This window comes from Monodon monoceros, unplaced genomic scaffold (assembly GCF_005190385.1).
Source record: "Monodon monoceros isolate NGI ecotype Baffin Bay Population unplaced genomic scaffold, NGI_Narwhal_1 Super_Scaffold_3, whole genome shotgun sequence".
NCBI classification, from domain to species: Eukaryota; Metazoa; Chordata; class Mammalia; order Artiodactyla; family Monodontidae; genus Monodon; species Monodon monoceros.
In genome coordinates, this window is record NW_021703780.1 from 100,330,884 (window position 1) to 100,346,970 (window position 16,087).

The 16,087-nt window shown below is 45.0% G+C and overlaps 1 protein-coding gene across 5 annotated transcripts in view; it reads left to right on the forward strand.

The window, feature by feature from the left end:
- The first annotated feature begins 935 nt into the window (after window positions 1–935).
- ACAD9 (acyl-CoA dehydrogenase family member 9) overlaps window positions 936–16,087 on the forward strand; it is a 63,988-nt gene continuing 48,836 nt past the window's right edge. For 3 of the 5 annotated variants that reach the window (XR_003796697.1, XM_029242618.1, XM_029242619.1), the window contains exons 1-2: window positions 936–1,159; window positions 5,427–5,520. Coding sequence is in view for 2 of the 5 variants with exons in the window: in XM_029242618.1 (XP_029098451.1) it covers window positions 1,010–1,159; window positions 5,427–5,520 (244 nt within the window). In the remaining 3 variants the exon portion in view is untranslated. Of the gene's footprint in view, window positions 1,160–5,426; window positions 5,521–16,087 lie in introns of those variants that run through there. The other 2 variants (XM_029242620.1, XM_029242624.1) reach the window with 1 other exon arrangement.

Consider the following 16,087-nt stretch of genomic DNA (forward strand, 5'->3'; position numbering starts at 1 on the left):
AGGTTTTAATTAAAAGACAGTGGGTTCGCGTCCACATCTGAGATGCGGGGGGGGAGGGGGGGTTGAGGCCCCAATCTGAGTTTTGGCTGGGTTCGAGTCCCTCCCGAGAAGGACTGCGTTTTCATCATCAAGTCTTTACCCAAACAAGTGTACCTTTTATTGGGTCTGGCACAGCACGTTGAGCTGAATGCGTTTCCCACTGCTCTCTGAATATTGACGGTGGCAGAGAGCATTTCCAATGAGAAAAAGGCGTATTGTTACTACCCTGTAAATGCGACAGGCAGGGCGCAGGCACAGGTGAGGAGGGCCTTCAGGGAATCGCTGGGTGTGGGGAGGGGGGCGTCCTCCCCCCATCCCGTCCCTGCCACCGGTCCCAGCTCCAGCTTCTCCCCCACCCTTGCCCTTCAGGTTGGCGTTTCCCAGGGACGTAGTAACTACAGGGTCTTATCCAGACCTCTCTGGTGGAATATCTCTTTCCTTTTCTTCTCCCCACCCCCCATATATGTGACAAATACGTAAGCTATGAAGCAAAACCAAAGGAATCCTCACTAATCACCCACTTAAAGCAAGGACCGTAACCCGTGTGTGCGCTCCCTCCAGAGATAACCAATATCGTGAACTTCCCCCACCCCCCGCTTTGTAGTTCCACCATGTCCGCGTCGCCCCAGCTGGCGAGAGGGAGGCAAGTGGAGGCAGCTGGGCCACCGCTTAGGTTCCGGCTCCCAGAGACGCTGCCCCGGCTGGTAATTTACGGCATTTAGGCAAAACCACTGCAGGTGTTTGAAAACAGCACGCCGCCGCCGCCCAATCGCGAAGCCGCCCATTCGCGAAACCGTCAAGATTGGCCGCGGCCCCGGCCAGGGCCCGAGGCCGCGCAAGCGCGTTGGCGGCCGGCGGAGCGACGCAGATGGGTGGCGTCATCGGGAGGCGCGATCCCGGGGCAAGTGACTGAGGCGCTGGGAAAGCGGCGGCGGCGGCGGCGGCGGCGGCGAGAGCGACTCGGGACGGTATGAGCGGCTGCGGGCTCTTCTTGCGCTCGGCGGCGGCGGCGCGCTTGGGCCGTGCCCGGGTGGCTTTCACCGCGAGTCGGCGCCCGCTGCGCACCAGTCCACCGAGCCAAGCTTTCGCCAAGGAGCTCTTCCTGGGCAAAATCGAGAAGGTAACGCCGAGCCCCGGCTGGCCATTGCCCTTCCTCCTCGCCTTTTGCCCTTTGCGGGAGGGGCCCGGTCGAGCCTGGTTAGAGTCCCCACACCTGCCTTAGAAACGCACCTGCGGGCTGGTGTGCTAACCCTGTGGCTCTGAGGAGCTATGGTTTTGACCTGTGTTCGAGGTAACGCCTGCCGGGACACCCTGGGAAACCCTAGGCGAGGTGGTCGCTAAGTGATCCGCAACTCAACACTCCGGCCGCGAACTGGGGGGGGCTGGAGGGGCTTTCCTGTTTCCTAAGCACAGACCATGCCGCTCCTCTCTCTGTTGGCTTCCACGGCCGAGTCTCAACGGCTCACCCCACCTTTCAGGTTCCCCAGAAGCCCGGCTCAAAGGTGCCTTCCCCGCCCGTCCCTTCCACGGGTCGCACGACCTAGTGTTACTAAGCACTCAGCGGACTCTTATAGTCAGAAGGCTTGGATTTGACCTTGACTCTGTGACTTTGAGTCCCAGTTCTTTCAGCCTTAAAACGGAGCTTGCGATGTGTTCTGCGTCTCAGATGTGTTGTAACGAGACGTATATACGTGGAAACGCTTTTTAAACTGTTAAGATGCGGTACAGGTTCATGAAGCAGCAGAATGAGTAGTCGGTGCTGGCGTCAACACCTGCTAGTCTTGTGACCTTGGGCTAATAGCTCCTGTGAAGTGCCTCAGTGCTCTCATACAGAAAATAGGAGTAAAAACAGCCCTCGCCCCCTCCTACAGGTGGCCCACAAGCCAAAGAAAAATGTGTGTAAAGTGCTTTGAGCTTGGCTGGAATGTTGACTGATTCTGTATTACTTTAGGAGTTATTCCCTGTTTTTTCTAGGACATTCTCTAAGGTCGTCAGGCACAGATGCAGACACTCTGACTGGAGTGGTTTGCCCTGCTAGAAGTACGAAGCTAGGTCTTAAAAGTTAGGGAAGCCGTTTCCTCCAGAACCTGGGGCTGTGTGGTGCTCTGTCGTGGGACCCCCGTGGCTCCCAGCAGCTTGGGGAAGAAAACACACATTTTTCTGTTACCGACCAGGGTTCTTGGCCTTCCCCAAGAAATAGAAATTTACTAGAGGCCAGACAAGAAATTCAGGCAAGGCTTTATCGGGGCCTCTGCTGCAGCAGGGGGGAAGAAGAACAAACAGCATGTTCCCTTGCTCGCTCAATCCCTGAGAGGGGCAAACTAGTTTCTTACATGGGGTGAGGGTAGAAATGTGTCCAGGGGTCAGGCCGGAGGGGTGGCTTAGGTGTTTTGTCCACCCCTTAGGTGGTGTTGTGAGCAGGGGGCATGTGGGGTACCCTGTTTTTGCTCCAGGCTCTTCAAAAGTGGCAGTTGTTTTTTTTTTTTTTTTTGGTCTTTTTGTATCTGTTGGATCCAGAATTTGCCCCAACTGCGCACGCACGCAGTTATTTTTAGTCCCATACAGCTTCTTTGTGTTTTGTTGCTCAAGGAGAGGTGTGTCCAGGTGCAATGATTGCAGCACTGCAGCAAAGAGTCCCAGGTCCCAGCCTGTCTCATTTCATGCTCCTCTTTGTCCAAACCTATGGCGCCACCTCCCCCATCCGCACTCTCACCTGTCGGCTTTGCTTCCTGTTTCACTGAGAAAATACACGCAGTCAGGTAAGAACTTCTGCCGCCACGCTTACCCCCTCCTCCCCACATGTGTGCCCGTGTGGTCTGCGTTCTCTGCATTGATGTGGGGAACCGTCCACTCCCAGCAAAGGCCAGCTATACCCCAAGCTTTCTCAGCTACTCAAGGACATTGATTCCTTCTTGGCTCCTTGACAAGTCCAAACATTAGACAACATTTCCAACCAGCTCAGTCGGAGTTGAAGTTTTCTAAGGCTTAGTCTGTGGACTTCTCTTTTCATCTACAAGCATTCCTCTGATAATCTAATTCAGTATCATGCTGTCAGTATCCTGAAGATGCACATTTATTTCTCCAGCTGAGATTTCTCCCCTGAACTCCATACTCTTCATATCTACCTTTCTACTCAAAAGCTACACTTGGATGTTACTAGGCATCGCCAGTCTAGCCCACCCAAAGCTGAGTTCCTGGTCTGTCCACCCAATCCTGTCTTTCCTCCTGCTCTCCTTATCGGAGAGGGTGGTGACTCTGCTGTTCCACTTGTTCAGGTCAAATACCTGGAGTCAGCTTTGACACCTCCTGTTCTCATAAGCCACATCAAATCCAACAGCAAATGCCGTTTCCTCTACGTTCAGGTTCTATTTAGAATCTGACAGCTTTTAAGCACTTCCGCCGGTACCTCCCTGGTTCAGGCAGACATCGTCTCTCTCAGCATTGTTGGGGTTTGAGCGGCAACGTGGTATCCGAGATGCTTAGAATCTCGGAATAGAAGGAGACCTTCATGATCACGCAGGCCGGCAGTTGTCCCCCTGCCCTCAGTTGGACCCAGGCTGTTCCTGAGAGCACCCCCAGGGCTGCTGCAGGGACTAGCGGGGGAGTCAAGTGGGAGGGATCTGCGTGACTTTTCTCCCCGTTCACAGCCTCAGCCAGAGCAGCTCGGCTTGCATCTGTTTTGCATATTTGGTTTCTGCACTGGATTTATTTGAAAAACCGGTTGTACTTTCAAAAATTTGAAAAGTGCTGATGAAATTGAACCCATCGCCCATGAGGCACCCCATTTAGACTCTGAACACTGCCATCAGAGATTTGTTCTCACATGTGCACGAGATCTCTCTCCTGGGGACAGTTGTCCATTGGTTGCAGTTGAGGCCACCTGGTTCCCAGCCTGTTCTCTCCTCTCACCTGGCGGCTCGCTGGTACCAGAATCATCTCCCTCTAACACAGCCATTGCACCAGGCCCAGGTGAGCCCGTGCAGGCCGGCGCAGTGGACGTGGCCTCTGCATTCGGCTAAAGAGCCGGCTTTGTTCTAAGCGGCTGCGGGGTGGTGACAGCTCAGTGTAATTTCCTTGTAGACCACCTTAGGGGCAGGGTCGAAGGTGGCCTGGAGGCAGGGATTCTTTTAAGTTTGGGCATGGCACCCACCTATCACCTGTACAGGTGGCCGGAAAGAAGAAAGTAGATTTGGGAGCCCGTAACTAGAGTGGCTGATTATTTACAGGGCTCGAGAGGAGACAGGACTACTCTGCTTTGAAGACCTTTCTCAAGACGCTTGGTGAGAGGTGCTGTGAGGAGAGGCAGGGCTCCTGGGGGCGGCTTAGGGCCTGGGACATCACTTCTCAGCAGGTGTCAGTCAAATCCAGATACTCGGGTCACGCTGGCAGCTAACGGTGGGGGGCAGGGGGGTGGAGCCCAAAACCAGAGGGCACAGTGGGATGATTTTAGGCAGCATATAGCCATGGCCTGGTTGGGAATCCAGGGTCAGTTGGAAACATTGTCCACTCCTCTATCAGTTTGAGGTCGACTTGAAGCGGAGTCGCATTCCAGGCTGTGGGGACAGGAGCAGAGCCAGTACCCAATACAGATAATTGCAGCTGTTTCGTGTTCAGGACACCTCATCTCCTTTGAGCCTCCCAGCTGCCTTCTGAGGCGTCACCTGTAGCAGGAGAGAAACTGACACTGAGAAGGGGTGTGACTTGCCCATCACAATCTAAGAATCGGCAGAGCCAGGACTGCATTCCGGGTGATCTGGCTCCTCGGCTGGGCCTCCTCTGGTGGCCCTGCTCAGCGCACGGAGCAGGGCTCATTAGGCGGGACGGGCGGGTGCTGGAGCGAGCAGCCAGGTGGGAACGCGGCAAGATGTCAGACCCGTGACCACAGTACGTTCTTGTTGGTGGCAGCATCTTTGAGCTCACAGGATAACTGAGGTGGATTTCTGTGTTTTGGTAATGAGCTTGCTCATGCATTATCTTCCATGGCCCTCACAACGACCTTGAGTAAATATTACCTGCTCATTATAGGTGAGAAAACGGCAGTGTGGACAGGTGATGGGATGTGACTAAGGCTGCCCAGTTAGTAAGCTGCAAATCAGGGCCCAGACTGGGGTTTGAAATGTTAGTCCAGGCTCTCTGCTCCATGGGGCAAGCTGACCAAAATTAGGAACAATTTTGGATCAGGGAGGAGGATGAACCAAGGTGCTGGAGTCTAACGCCATTCCTTGTCTTAAGCTCCTTCTGAAGTTTGCTTTCCGGTTCCTTCAGCGAGTAAGACCCTGCCAGCCGATGTGGAAACTAGCAAGTCTTTTTCCTTCCCTTTGGGTTGATATTGCCACTATGGGAGGTTGCCAAAAATTAAATTTTTACTACATGTTTATCATTTTTAGAAAGAAGTTTTCCCATTTCCGGAAGTTAGCCAAGATGAACTTAATGAAATTAATCAGTTTGTGGGACCTGTAGAAAAATTCTTCACTGAAGAGGGTATGTATGATTTTCTTTATCATTACCGATTTCCATTTTAATGGCAATGCTTTGATACTTATATTAGGAGCAGTGTACGTTAATATGGAGAAATAGTACTATCGACATATTTTGCTTAAAAGATCGTTCCAGGGCTTCCCTGGCAGCGCAGCGGTTAAGAATCCGCCTGCCAATTGCAGTGGACACGGTTTGAGCCCTGGTCCGGGAAGATCCCACATGCCGCAGAGCAACTAAGCCCGTGCGCCACAACTACTGAGCCCGCATTTTACAGCTACTGAAGCCCGCACACCTAGAACCTGTGCTCTGCAACAAGAGAAACCACCGCGATGAGAAGCCCGCACGCCGCAACGAAGAGTAGCCCCTGCTCACCGCAACTAGAGAAAAGCCGGTGCGCCGCAATGAAGACCCAACGCAGCCAAAAATAAATAAATAAATAAGTCCAACTGCTCTTTAATTATATGATATCTAGTTCAGTGCCCGGTTTTTTTTTTTTTTTTTGGGCTGCATGTGGGATCCAGTTCCCTGACCAGGGATTGAACCCAGGCCCCCTGCATTGGGAGCACAGAGTTTAAGCCACTGGAGCACCAGGGAAGTCCCCCCTTCAGTGCTTCTTAATGTATCTATGGTGAAGGACCAATTGAAACATTTCAAACTGTTGCAGGCTAACACTTTTGTAAAACACAATAAAAATGAACAATTCGAAAAATGGAATTAAAAAAAACATACAAAATACATCGATCATGTGCTTGGTTGTGTGGCAATGTAAAATTGCTGTAAATGTTTCTGAAGGTTTAATCTTGATTTCTGTACTTAGCTTGTTAGGAACCAGGCATGATCTAGGGACCAGACCATAGGTTGAGGGCACCAGTGTGGAGTGCAGGGTCCCTCACTCAGGGGTCACTGCCCTTAGTGAGGGTAGTGACCTCTGCCTACGGGAGTCCCTTGGGGGGTTGAGCAATGACAGATTGACAGTAGTGCTTCCCCACCGCTCAGGACCCCAAGGAGTTTTGTTTGTGTGGGTTTTATCTATCAACTGGTGCCTTTTTACAAATTAAAACTGAGGAATTTTTAAAATGCTGTGTTCATTTATTACTTCATTTAAAAATAATAAGCCCATCACGTTAACATAAACAATGTCTTTTTTCAGTTATTAAACTATTTTTTTAATTTTATTGGAGTGTAGTTGATTTATAATGTATTAGTTTCAGGTATACAGCAAAGTGTTTCAGTTATACATATATCCATTCTTTTTCAGATTCTTTTATCATATAGGTTATCACAGAATTTTTTTTGTATTAGTTTCAGGTGTACAGCAAAGTGATTCAGTTATAAATATATTCATCCTTTTTCAGATACTTTTATGATATAGGTTATCACAGATTACTTTTTTAACAAGGTTTTATTTATTTTTTATAAATTTATTTATTTATTTTTTGGCTGCGTTGGGTCTTCGTTGCTGCACACGGGCTTTCTCTAGTTGCGACGAGCAGGGGCTACTCATTGCGGTGACTTCTCGTTGTGGAGCATGGGCTCTAGGCACACAGGTTTCAGTAGTTGTGGCTCACGGGCTCAGTAGTTGTGGCACGCAGGCTTAGCTGCTCTGCGGCATGTGGGATCTTCCCAGACCAGGGCTTGAACCTGTGTTCCCTGCATTGGCAGGCAGATTCTTAACCACTGGCCATCAGGGAAACCCTATAACAGATTATTGTGTAGAGCTCCCTGTGCTATACAGTAGGTCCTTGTTGGTTATCTATCTTATATATAGTAGTGTGTGTATGTTAATCCCAACCTCGTAATTTATCCCTCCCTCCCACGTTTCCCCTTTGGTAACCATGAGTTTGTTTTCGATATCTGTAGGTCTGTTTCTGTTCTGTAAGTTCATTTGTATCAGTTTTTTAAAATTAGATTCCATATAAGAGTGATATTTGTCTTTCTCTGTCTGACTTACTAGACTTTGTATGATAATCTGTAGGTCCATCCATGTTGCTGCAAATGGCATTATTTCAATTTTAGTAATATTCCATTGTATAATACTGAGCAATATCCCATTGTATATGTGTAATATTCCATTGTATATGTGTACCGCATCTTTTTTTAAAAAGTAAATTTATTTATTTATGGCTTCGTTGGGTCGTCGTTGCTGCACGTGGGCTTTCTCTAGCTGCGGCGAGCAGAGCCTACTCTTCGTTGTGGTGTGCAGGCTTCTCATTGCGGTGGCTTCTCTTGTAGAGTACGGGCTCTAGCCTCACGGGCTTCAGTAGTTGTGGCACACGGCCTCCGTAGTTGTGGCACAGGGGCTTAGTTGCTCCGCGGCATGTGGGATCTTCCCAGACCAGGGATCGAACCCGTGTCTCCTGCATTGGCAGGCAGATTCTTAACCACTGCACCACCAGGGAAGTCCACCACATCTTTATCCATTCCTCTGTTGTTGGACATTTTGGTTGCTTCCATGTCTTGGCTATTGTAAATAGTGCTGCAATGAATAAACAGTGTTTTTGATGAAGAGTGGCATTGTTTTACAGTTTCACAAATTTTTTGGCTTATTGGAAGACGCTGGATTCTTAAATCTGTTTCTACATTTAATCTGTGATGCAAACCACATAGGCCCTGGAAGACTCCACTGTAGGCTCATGAGAGAACTAGGATTAAAAAGGCAAAGAGCATCTTTCTTTTATTAAAATAGTTTTCTTCTGTGGACTCCCTGGAAGTCTGGTGGGTCCCCTGGGCACCCTTTGAGAACTGCTAATCTACAGAGCTATCATGTTTCTAGTTTTAAAAGTTGCTGAGTTGTGTATAAATACATTTTGTTTCTATTCTATTTTTGTTCTAGTGGTTATCTTACTACTCCTATCTATTTTTAGTTCCTTAGTTCCTTGTTCTTCTATTTATACTTGCTATCTGGTTTGTCAGGCTTTTCTTTTTTTCTTCCAATTTTTATTGAGGTATAATTAATTTACAATAAATTGCACATATTTAAAGTGTACAGTTTGATAAATTTTGGCATGTAAAGTTTACTGCCAAGGAATCATCAACACAATTAACATAATAAACATACCCATTACCTCTAAAAGTTTTTTTTTTAAGTTTAACAATTAAAATTTATTATTAAACTTTTTTAAAATTATAGTTCATTTACAAAGTTGTGTTAATTTCAGGTGTACAGCACAGTGATTCAGATATATATATATATATCCTTTTTCAGATTCTTTTCCCTTATAGGTTGTTAAAAAATAGTGTAGTTCCCTGGGCTGTATGGTAGGTCCTTGTTGGTTACCTGTATTGTGTATAGTAGTGTGTAGGTGTTAATCCCAAGCTCCTAATTTATCCCTCCCCACACCTTTCCCCTTTGGTAACCGTAAGATTGTTCTCTATGTCTGAGAGTCTCTTTCTGCTTTGTAAATAAGGTCTTTTTTTTCCCCTTTTTTAATTGAAGTATAGCTGATTTACAGTGCTATGCCAGTCTCTGCTGTACAGCAAAGTGACTCAGCTATACGCATATATAGGTTCTTTTTTAATATTCTTTTCCATTATGGTATATCACAGGATATTGAATATAGTTCCCTGTGCTATATGTAGGACCTTGTTCTTTATCCACTGTATATGTAATAGTTTGCATCTACCAACCCCAAACTCCCAGTTCATCTCTACCCTCCACCCTTGCACTGGGGCAACCACAGGTCTGTTCTCTATGTCTGTGAGTCTGTTTCTGTTTTGTAAATAAGTTCATTTGTGCCATATTTTAGATTCCCCGTATAAGCGATATCATACGGTATTTGTCTTTCTTATTCTGACTTACTTCACTTAGTATGATAATCTCTAGTTGCACCCATGTTGCTGCAAATGGCATTATTTCATTCTTTTTTATGGCTGAGTAGTATTCCATTGTATACGTGTACCACATCTTGATCCATTCATCTGTCAGTGGACATTCAGGTTGTTTCCCTGTCTTGGCTATTGTGAATACTGCTGCTGTGAACATACGGGTGCATGTATCTTTCTGGATTAGAGTTTTGTCTGGATATATTCCCAGGAGTGGGATTGCTGGGTCATACGTTAATTCTATTTTTAGTTTTCTGAGGAACCTCCATACTGTTCTCCATAATGGCTGTACCAGTTTACATTCCCACCAACAGTGTAGGAAGGTTCCCTTTTCTCCACACCCTCTCCAGCATTTGTTATTTATAGACTTTGTAATGATGGCCATTCTGACCAGTGTGAGGTGGTACCTCATTGTAGTTTGATTTGCATTTCTCTAATGATTAGAGATGCTGAGCATCTTTTCATGTGCCTACTGGCCAGCTGTATGTCTTCTTTGAAGAAATGTCTATTTAGGTCTTCTGTCCATTTTTCGCTTGGATTGTTTTTTTGTCATTGAGTTGTATGAGCTGTTTGTATATTTTGGAGATTAAGCCCTTGTCTGCCCCATCATTTGCAAATATTTTCTCCCATTCCATAGGTTGTCTTTTTGTTTTTTTTATGGTTTCCTTTGCTGTGCAAAAGCTTGTGAGTTTGATTAGATCCTGTTTGTTTATTTTTGGTTTTCTTTCTGTTGCCTTGGGAGACTGACCTAAGAAAACATTGGTAGGATTTATGTCAGAGAATGTTTTGCCTATGTTCTCTTCTAGGAGTTCTGTGGTGTCATGTCTTATGTTTAAGTCTAAGCCATTTTGAGTTTATTTTTGTGTATGGTGTGAGGTTGTGTTCTAACTTCATTGATTTACATGCAGCTGTCAAACTTTCCCAGCACCACTTGCTGAAGAGAAAGTCTTTTTCCCATTTTATATTCTTGCCTCCTTTGTCGAAAATTAGTTGATCATAGGTGTCTGGGTTTATTTTTGGGCTTTCTATTCTGTTCCATTGATGCGTATGCCTGTTTTTGTACCAATAACACACTGTTTTGATTACTGTAGCTTTGTTTTGGTTTTTTTTAATATTTATTTATTTGGCTGCACTGGGACTTAGTTACAGCATGCAGGATTTTTGTTGTGGCACACGGGATCTTTAGTTGTGGCCTGTGGGATCTCTAATTGCAGCATGCAGGACTTGGTTGCCGCATGCAAACTCTTAGTTGTAGCATGTGGGATCTAGTTCCCTGACCAGGGACTAGCCACTGGACCACCAGGGAAGCCACTGGACCACCAGGGAAGTCCCTGTAGCTTTGTAGTATTGTCTGAAGTCTGGAAGAGTTATGCCTCCTGCTTTTTTTTTTTCCCCCCTCAGGATTGCTCTGGCAATTCTGGGTCTTTTATGGGTCCATATAAATTTTTGGATTATTCTACTTCTGTGAAAAATGTCATGGGTAATTTGATAGGGATCACATTAAATCTGTAGATTGCTTTGGGTGGTATTGCTATTTTAGCAATATTAATTCTTCCAATCCAAGAGTGTGGGATATCTTTCCATTTCTTTGAATCCTCTTTTATTTCCTTTATTAATGTTTTATAGTTCTCAGCGTGTAAGTCTTTCATCTCCTTGGTCAGGTTTATTCCTAGGTGTTTTTTTTTTATTGGTGCAATTTTAAACGGTAGTTTTTTTTTTACATTCCCTTTCTGGTATTTCATTGTTAGTGTAAAGGAATGCAACTGATTTCTGAATGTTTATCTTGTATCCTGCTACTTTGCTGAATTCATTTATTAGATCTGGTAGTTTTTGTGTAGAGTCCTTAGGGTTATCTATATATAGTATCATGTCATCTGCATGTAGTGACAGTTTTACCTCTTCCCTTCCAATGTGGTTGCCTTTTATTTGTTTTTCTTGTCTGAAGTCTTTCAGCTTTTCACCGTTGAGTATTATATTGGCTGTTTGTATTATATTGGGTTATTATATCGGGATTTCTCATAAATGGCTTTTATTATGTTGAGATATGTTCTCTCTATTCCCACTTTGGTAAGAGTTTTTATCATGAATGGACGCTGAATTTTGTCAAATGCTTTTTCTGCATCTATTGAGATGATCATGTGGTTTTTTACTTTTCTTTTATTAATTTGTATCACACTGATTGATTTGCATATGTTGAAGCATCCTTGTGAACCTGGGATGAATCCAACTTGGTCGTGGTGTATGTTGTTTTTTATGTGTTGTTGGATTCGGTTTGCTAATATCTTGTTGAGAATTTTTGCATCTATATTCATCAAAGATATTGACCTGTAATTTTCTTTTTTTGGTGGTATCTTTGTCTGGTTTTGGTATCCGGGTGATTGTGGCTTCACAGAATGTCTTTGGGAGTGTTCCCTCCTCTGCAGTCTTTTGACAGAGTTTGAGAAGAATCCGTGTAAGTTCTCCTTTGTATGTTTGGTAGAATTCACCTGTGAAGCCATCGGGTCCTGGACTTTTGTTTTTAGGAAGTTTTTTTTTTATTACCGATTCTATTTCTCTTCTAGTGGTCGTTCTGTTCAAATTACCTATTTCTTCTTGATTAAATTTGGTGGGCTGTATGTTTCTAGAAAATTGTCCATTTCTTCTAGGTTGTCAAATTTGTTGACATGTAATTGTTCATAGTATTCTCTTATGGTCTTTTGTATTTCTGCAATATCAGTTGAGATTTCTCCTTTTTCATTTCTTGTTTATTTGGGTTCTCTGTCTTGTCTTGGTGAGAGTGGCCAGAGGTTTGTCAATTTTGTTTACCCTTTCAAAGAACCAGCCCTTATTTTTGTTGATTTTTTTCTATTGTTTTTTTAATCTCTAATTAGTTTATTTTCACCCTGATCTTTATTCTTTCCTTCCTTCTACTGATGTAAGGTTTAGTTTGTTCTTCTTTTTCTAATTCTTTTTAGGTGGTAGGTTAGGTTGTTTACTTGAGATTTTTCTTGTTTTTTGATGAAGGCCTGTATCTCTACGAACTTCCCTCTAAGAACTGCTTTTGCTGCGTCCCATAGACTTTGCATAGTTGTGTTTTCCTTGTCATTTGTCTCAAGGTATTTTTTAATTTCCTTATTGACCCATTGGTGTTTTAGTAGCATGGTATTTTGTCTCCATGTAGTCTTTTTTCTCGTTTCTTATCCTGTTGTTGATTTCTAGTTTCATGCCACTGTGGTCAGAGAAGATGCTTGAAATAATTTCTGTACTCCTATTAAACTTGTTGAGCTTAGTTTTGTGCCCTAGGATGTGGTGAGTCCTAGAGAATGTTCCGTGTACGCTTGAAATGAATGTATATTCTGGTTTTTTTTTTTTTTTTTTTTGCGGTACACGGGCGTCTCACTGTTGTGGCCTCTCCCGTTGCGGAGCACAGGCGCCGGACGCACAGGCTTCGTGGCCATGGCTCACCGGCCCAGCCGCTCCGTGGCATGTGGGATCTTCCCGGACCAGGGCACGAACCCATGTCCCCTGCATCGGCAGGCGGACTCTCAACGACTGCACCACCAGGGAAGCCCTATTCTGGGTTTTTTTTGATGTAGTGTCCTGAAAATATCAATTAAGTCTAACTGTTCTGTTGTATCATTTAGGACCTCTGTTGCCTTATTGATTCTGTCTGGAAGATCTGTCCATTGATGTGCGTGGGGTATTAAAGTCTCTTACTATTGTATTCGTATCCATTCTTCCTTTACGTCTGTTAGTGTTTGTTGTATGTATGGGTGGTCCTATATTAGGTGCATATATGTTGATGAGTGTAAAATCCTCTTCTTGTACTGATCCTGTTATTATATAGTGTCCTTCTTTATCTTTCTCTATAATGTTTGCTTTAATCTATTTTATCTGATATGAGTATTGCAAATCCTGCTTTCTTGTCATTTCAGTTTGCATGAAATATATTTTTCCATCCCCTCACTTTCAATCTATGTGTTAGCCCTCAGGTGGGTCGCTGGTAGGCAGCATATGGTAGGCCCTTGGTTTTTTTTTATCCAGTTTGCCAGTCTGTCTTTTGATTGGAGCATTTAGTCCATTGACATTTAAGGTAATTACTGTCACATAAGTATTTATTGCCATTTCAAACCTTGTTTCTTCTTTGTTCCCCTTTCTTTTTTTCTTTTTGAGGTTTGATGATTTCCTTTTATGCTTGTGTTCCCCTCTACTAGGTTTTTGTGAATCTATAATATGTGTTTGATTTGTGGTTGCCCTGTTTCTCAATTATTATATGTTAACTCTTTCCTAGATCTGCTTTCTTTAGACTGATAGTCATAAAGGCTCAAACACATTCTAAAAAAATAAAAGAATCTGCATTTTTTTTACTCCCCTTCCCCACATTTTATGATTTTGATGTCCCTTTTTGCATCTTCACGTTTATCCTTTTGCTATTCGTTGTGTTTATCATTGCTTTCACAAATAGGTTTTTTTCTTTTCTTTTTGATCTGTATACTGGCTGATTTACGTGATTTACTTCCATTTGTGATTTCCTCTCTCCTATTTCTTCTTGCTTCCTTTCTGTTTAGAGATGATGACCTTTCAATATTTCTTTTAGGATAGGTTTAGTATTGCTGTATTTTTAGTTTTTGCTTGTCTGAGAAATTCTTTATTTCTCCTCCTATTCTAAATGATAATCTTGCTGGGTAGAGTATTCTAGGTTGCAGATTTTTGTCTTTCAAGACTTTGAATATATTTTGCCACTCCCTTCTGGCCTGCAGTGTTTTTGTAGAGAAATCAGCTGATAGCCTTATGGGGGTTCCTTTGTAAAGAAATGTTTTCCTCTTGCTGCCATTAGAATCCTCTCTTTAACTTTTGCCACTTTTATTATATCTTGGTGTAGGTCTGTTTGGGTTCAACTTGTGTGGGACCCTCTGTGCTTCCTGTATCTGGATATGTTTCCTTCTTTAGGTTTGGGAAGTTTTCAGCCATAATTTCTTCAAATACATTTTCAATCCCCTTTTCTCTTCTCCTTCTGGAATTCCTATTATGTGTAGATTGACCCACTTTATATTATCCCATAGGTCTCTTATATTGCTTTCATTTTTTTGCATTTGGTTTCCTGCCTGCTGTTATGATTGGGTAATTTCCATTAGTCTGTCTTCCAGGTCACTTATTCTTTCTTCTGCATTATTCATTCTGCTCTTCATTACCTTGAGCTCGGCTTTCGTCTCGGCAAATGAATTTTCTAACTTTTCTTGGGTCCTTCTTATAGTTTCTAGTTCATTTCTGTGGTAATCTGAATTTCTGTCAATCACCTTTCTTAATTCCTTCAGTATTTTCATTATCTCCTTCTTGAACTCAGTGTCTATTTTTAAATTTTTATTTATTTATTTATTTGGCTGTGCTGGGTCTTCGTTGCGGCATGCGGGATCTTTTAGTTGTGGTATGGGGAATCTTTAGTTGCAGCATGCGAACTCTTTAGTTGTGGCATGTGGGATCTAATTCCCTGACCAGGGATTGAACCCAGGCCCCCTACATTAGGAGCATGGAGTCTTAGCCAGTGGACCACCAGGGAAGTCCCTTGGTGTCTATTAGACTGAAGAGGTCTGTTTCATTGTTCCTTCAGGGGAATTTTCTTGGTCTTTTAACTGAGAGTGATTGCTGTGCTTCTTCATTTTGCTTATGTTTCTCTTAGTCTGTGACTTTAGGAGAAACAGTTACCTACTGTAATCTTGGAGGGCTACTTATATGCAGGAGCGTCCCTGTGTAGCTCGTGTGGGTTTAATTTTTTTTTTTTGGCTTGAAGGCAGTTTTTGTTGTGGATGCTTGCTGTCTCTTTCCTCAGCATATGCTGGCTCATATCCCTTTGGTAGGGCCGTGCGTGTACGCAGGTGCACAGCTCACGTGGGCTCCCAGGGAGGCGGGAGCAGTGGTTGGCTTCCGGTCATGGGTCCCTCCGCAGCGGTGATGGCGGGTCACATGCCCCTGGGTGGTTGGCACCAGGTCGCAAGGTCCTCGGCAGGGTGAGGCACGCAGGCTCCTGGGAAGGTGGGGGCAGTGATCTGTACCTGCTCCCAAGATCGTTGGCGGTGGCAGCAGCAGCAGCCTGCGCTCACCTCTGGAGTCCAAGATGGCAGCTTGCTCCTGCCTTTGGAGCTCATGTAGGCAGTGACCTGCCGCCTGCGAGCATTCGGAGAAAGAAGCTCCTATGGTGGGCCCGCCCCTCTCCTCGCACGCCCCCCAGCAGTGGTGCCTTGCCTCTCTGGCAAGCCCAGGCTTCTTCCTGGACTCCCTCAGTGGTGGCGCACTACACCCCGGCCCCCTCAGGCTGTCTTTACCCAGCCAATCCCAGTCCTCGCCCCAGGGTCTGAGCTCAGTAGCCCGAGCTTCAGTACCCAGCCGCCAGCCGCCCCGGTGGGTAGTGACAATTGTTTCAGGCTCGCGAGTGCCGGTCGGCACCAACCCTTTGTGCAGGTCTCTTTCCGCTTCGCTCGCTACGCCGCTGTAGGTGTACTCCGCTCCGAGGCTTCGGAGCTCACCCTCTGTCCCCGCCAGTGAGGGGGCTTCCCAGTGTGCAGAAGCCGCTCCGCTTCACAGCTCGCTCCCAGAGGCGCAGGTCCCGTCCTGATTCCCTTCTCTCTCTTTTTCTTTTTTCCTTTGCTCTACCCAGTTCCATGGAGATTTCCGTGCCCTTTTGGAAGCCTGAGGCCTTCTGCCAGCATTCAGTAGATGTTCTGTAAGAGTCGTTCCACATGTAGAAGCATTTTTTAAATTTTTTAATTCATTT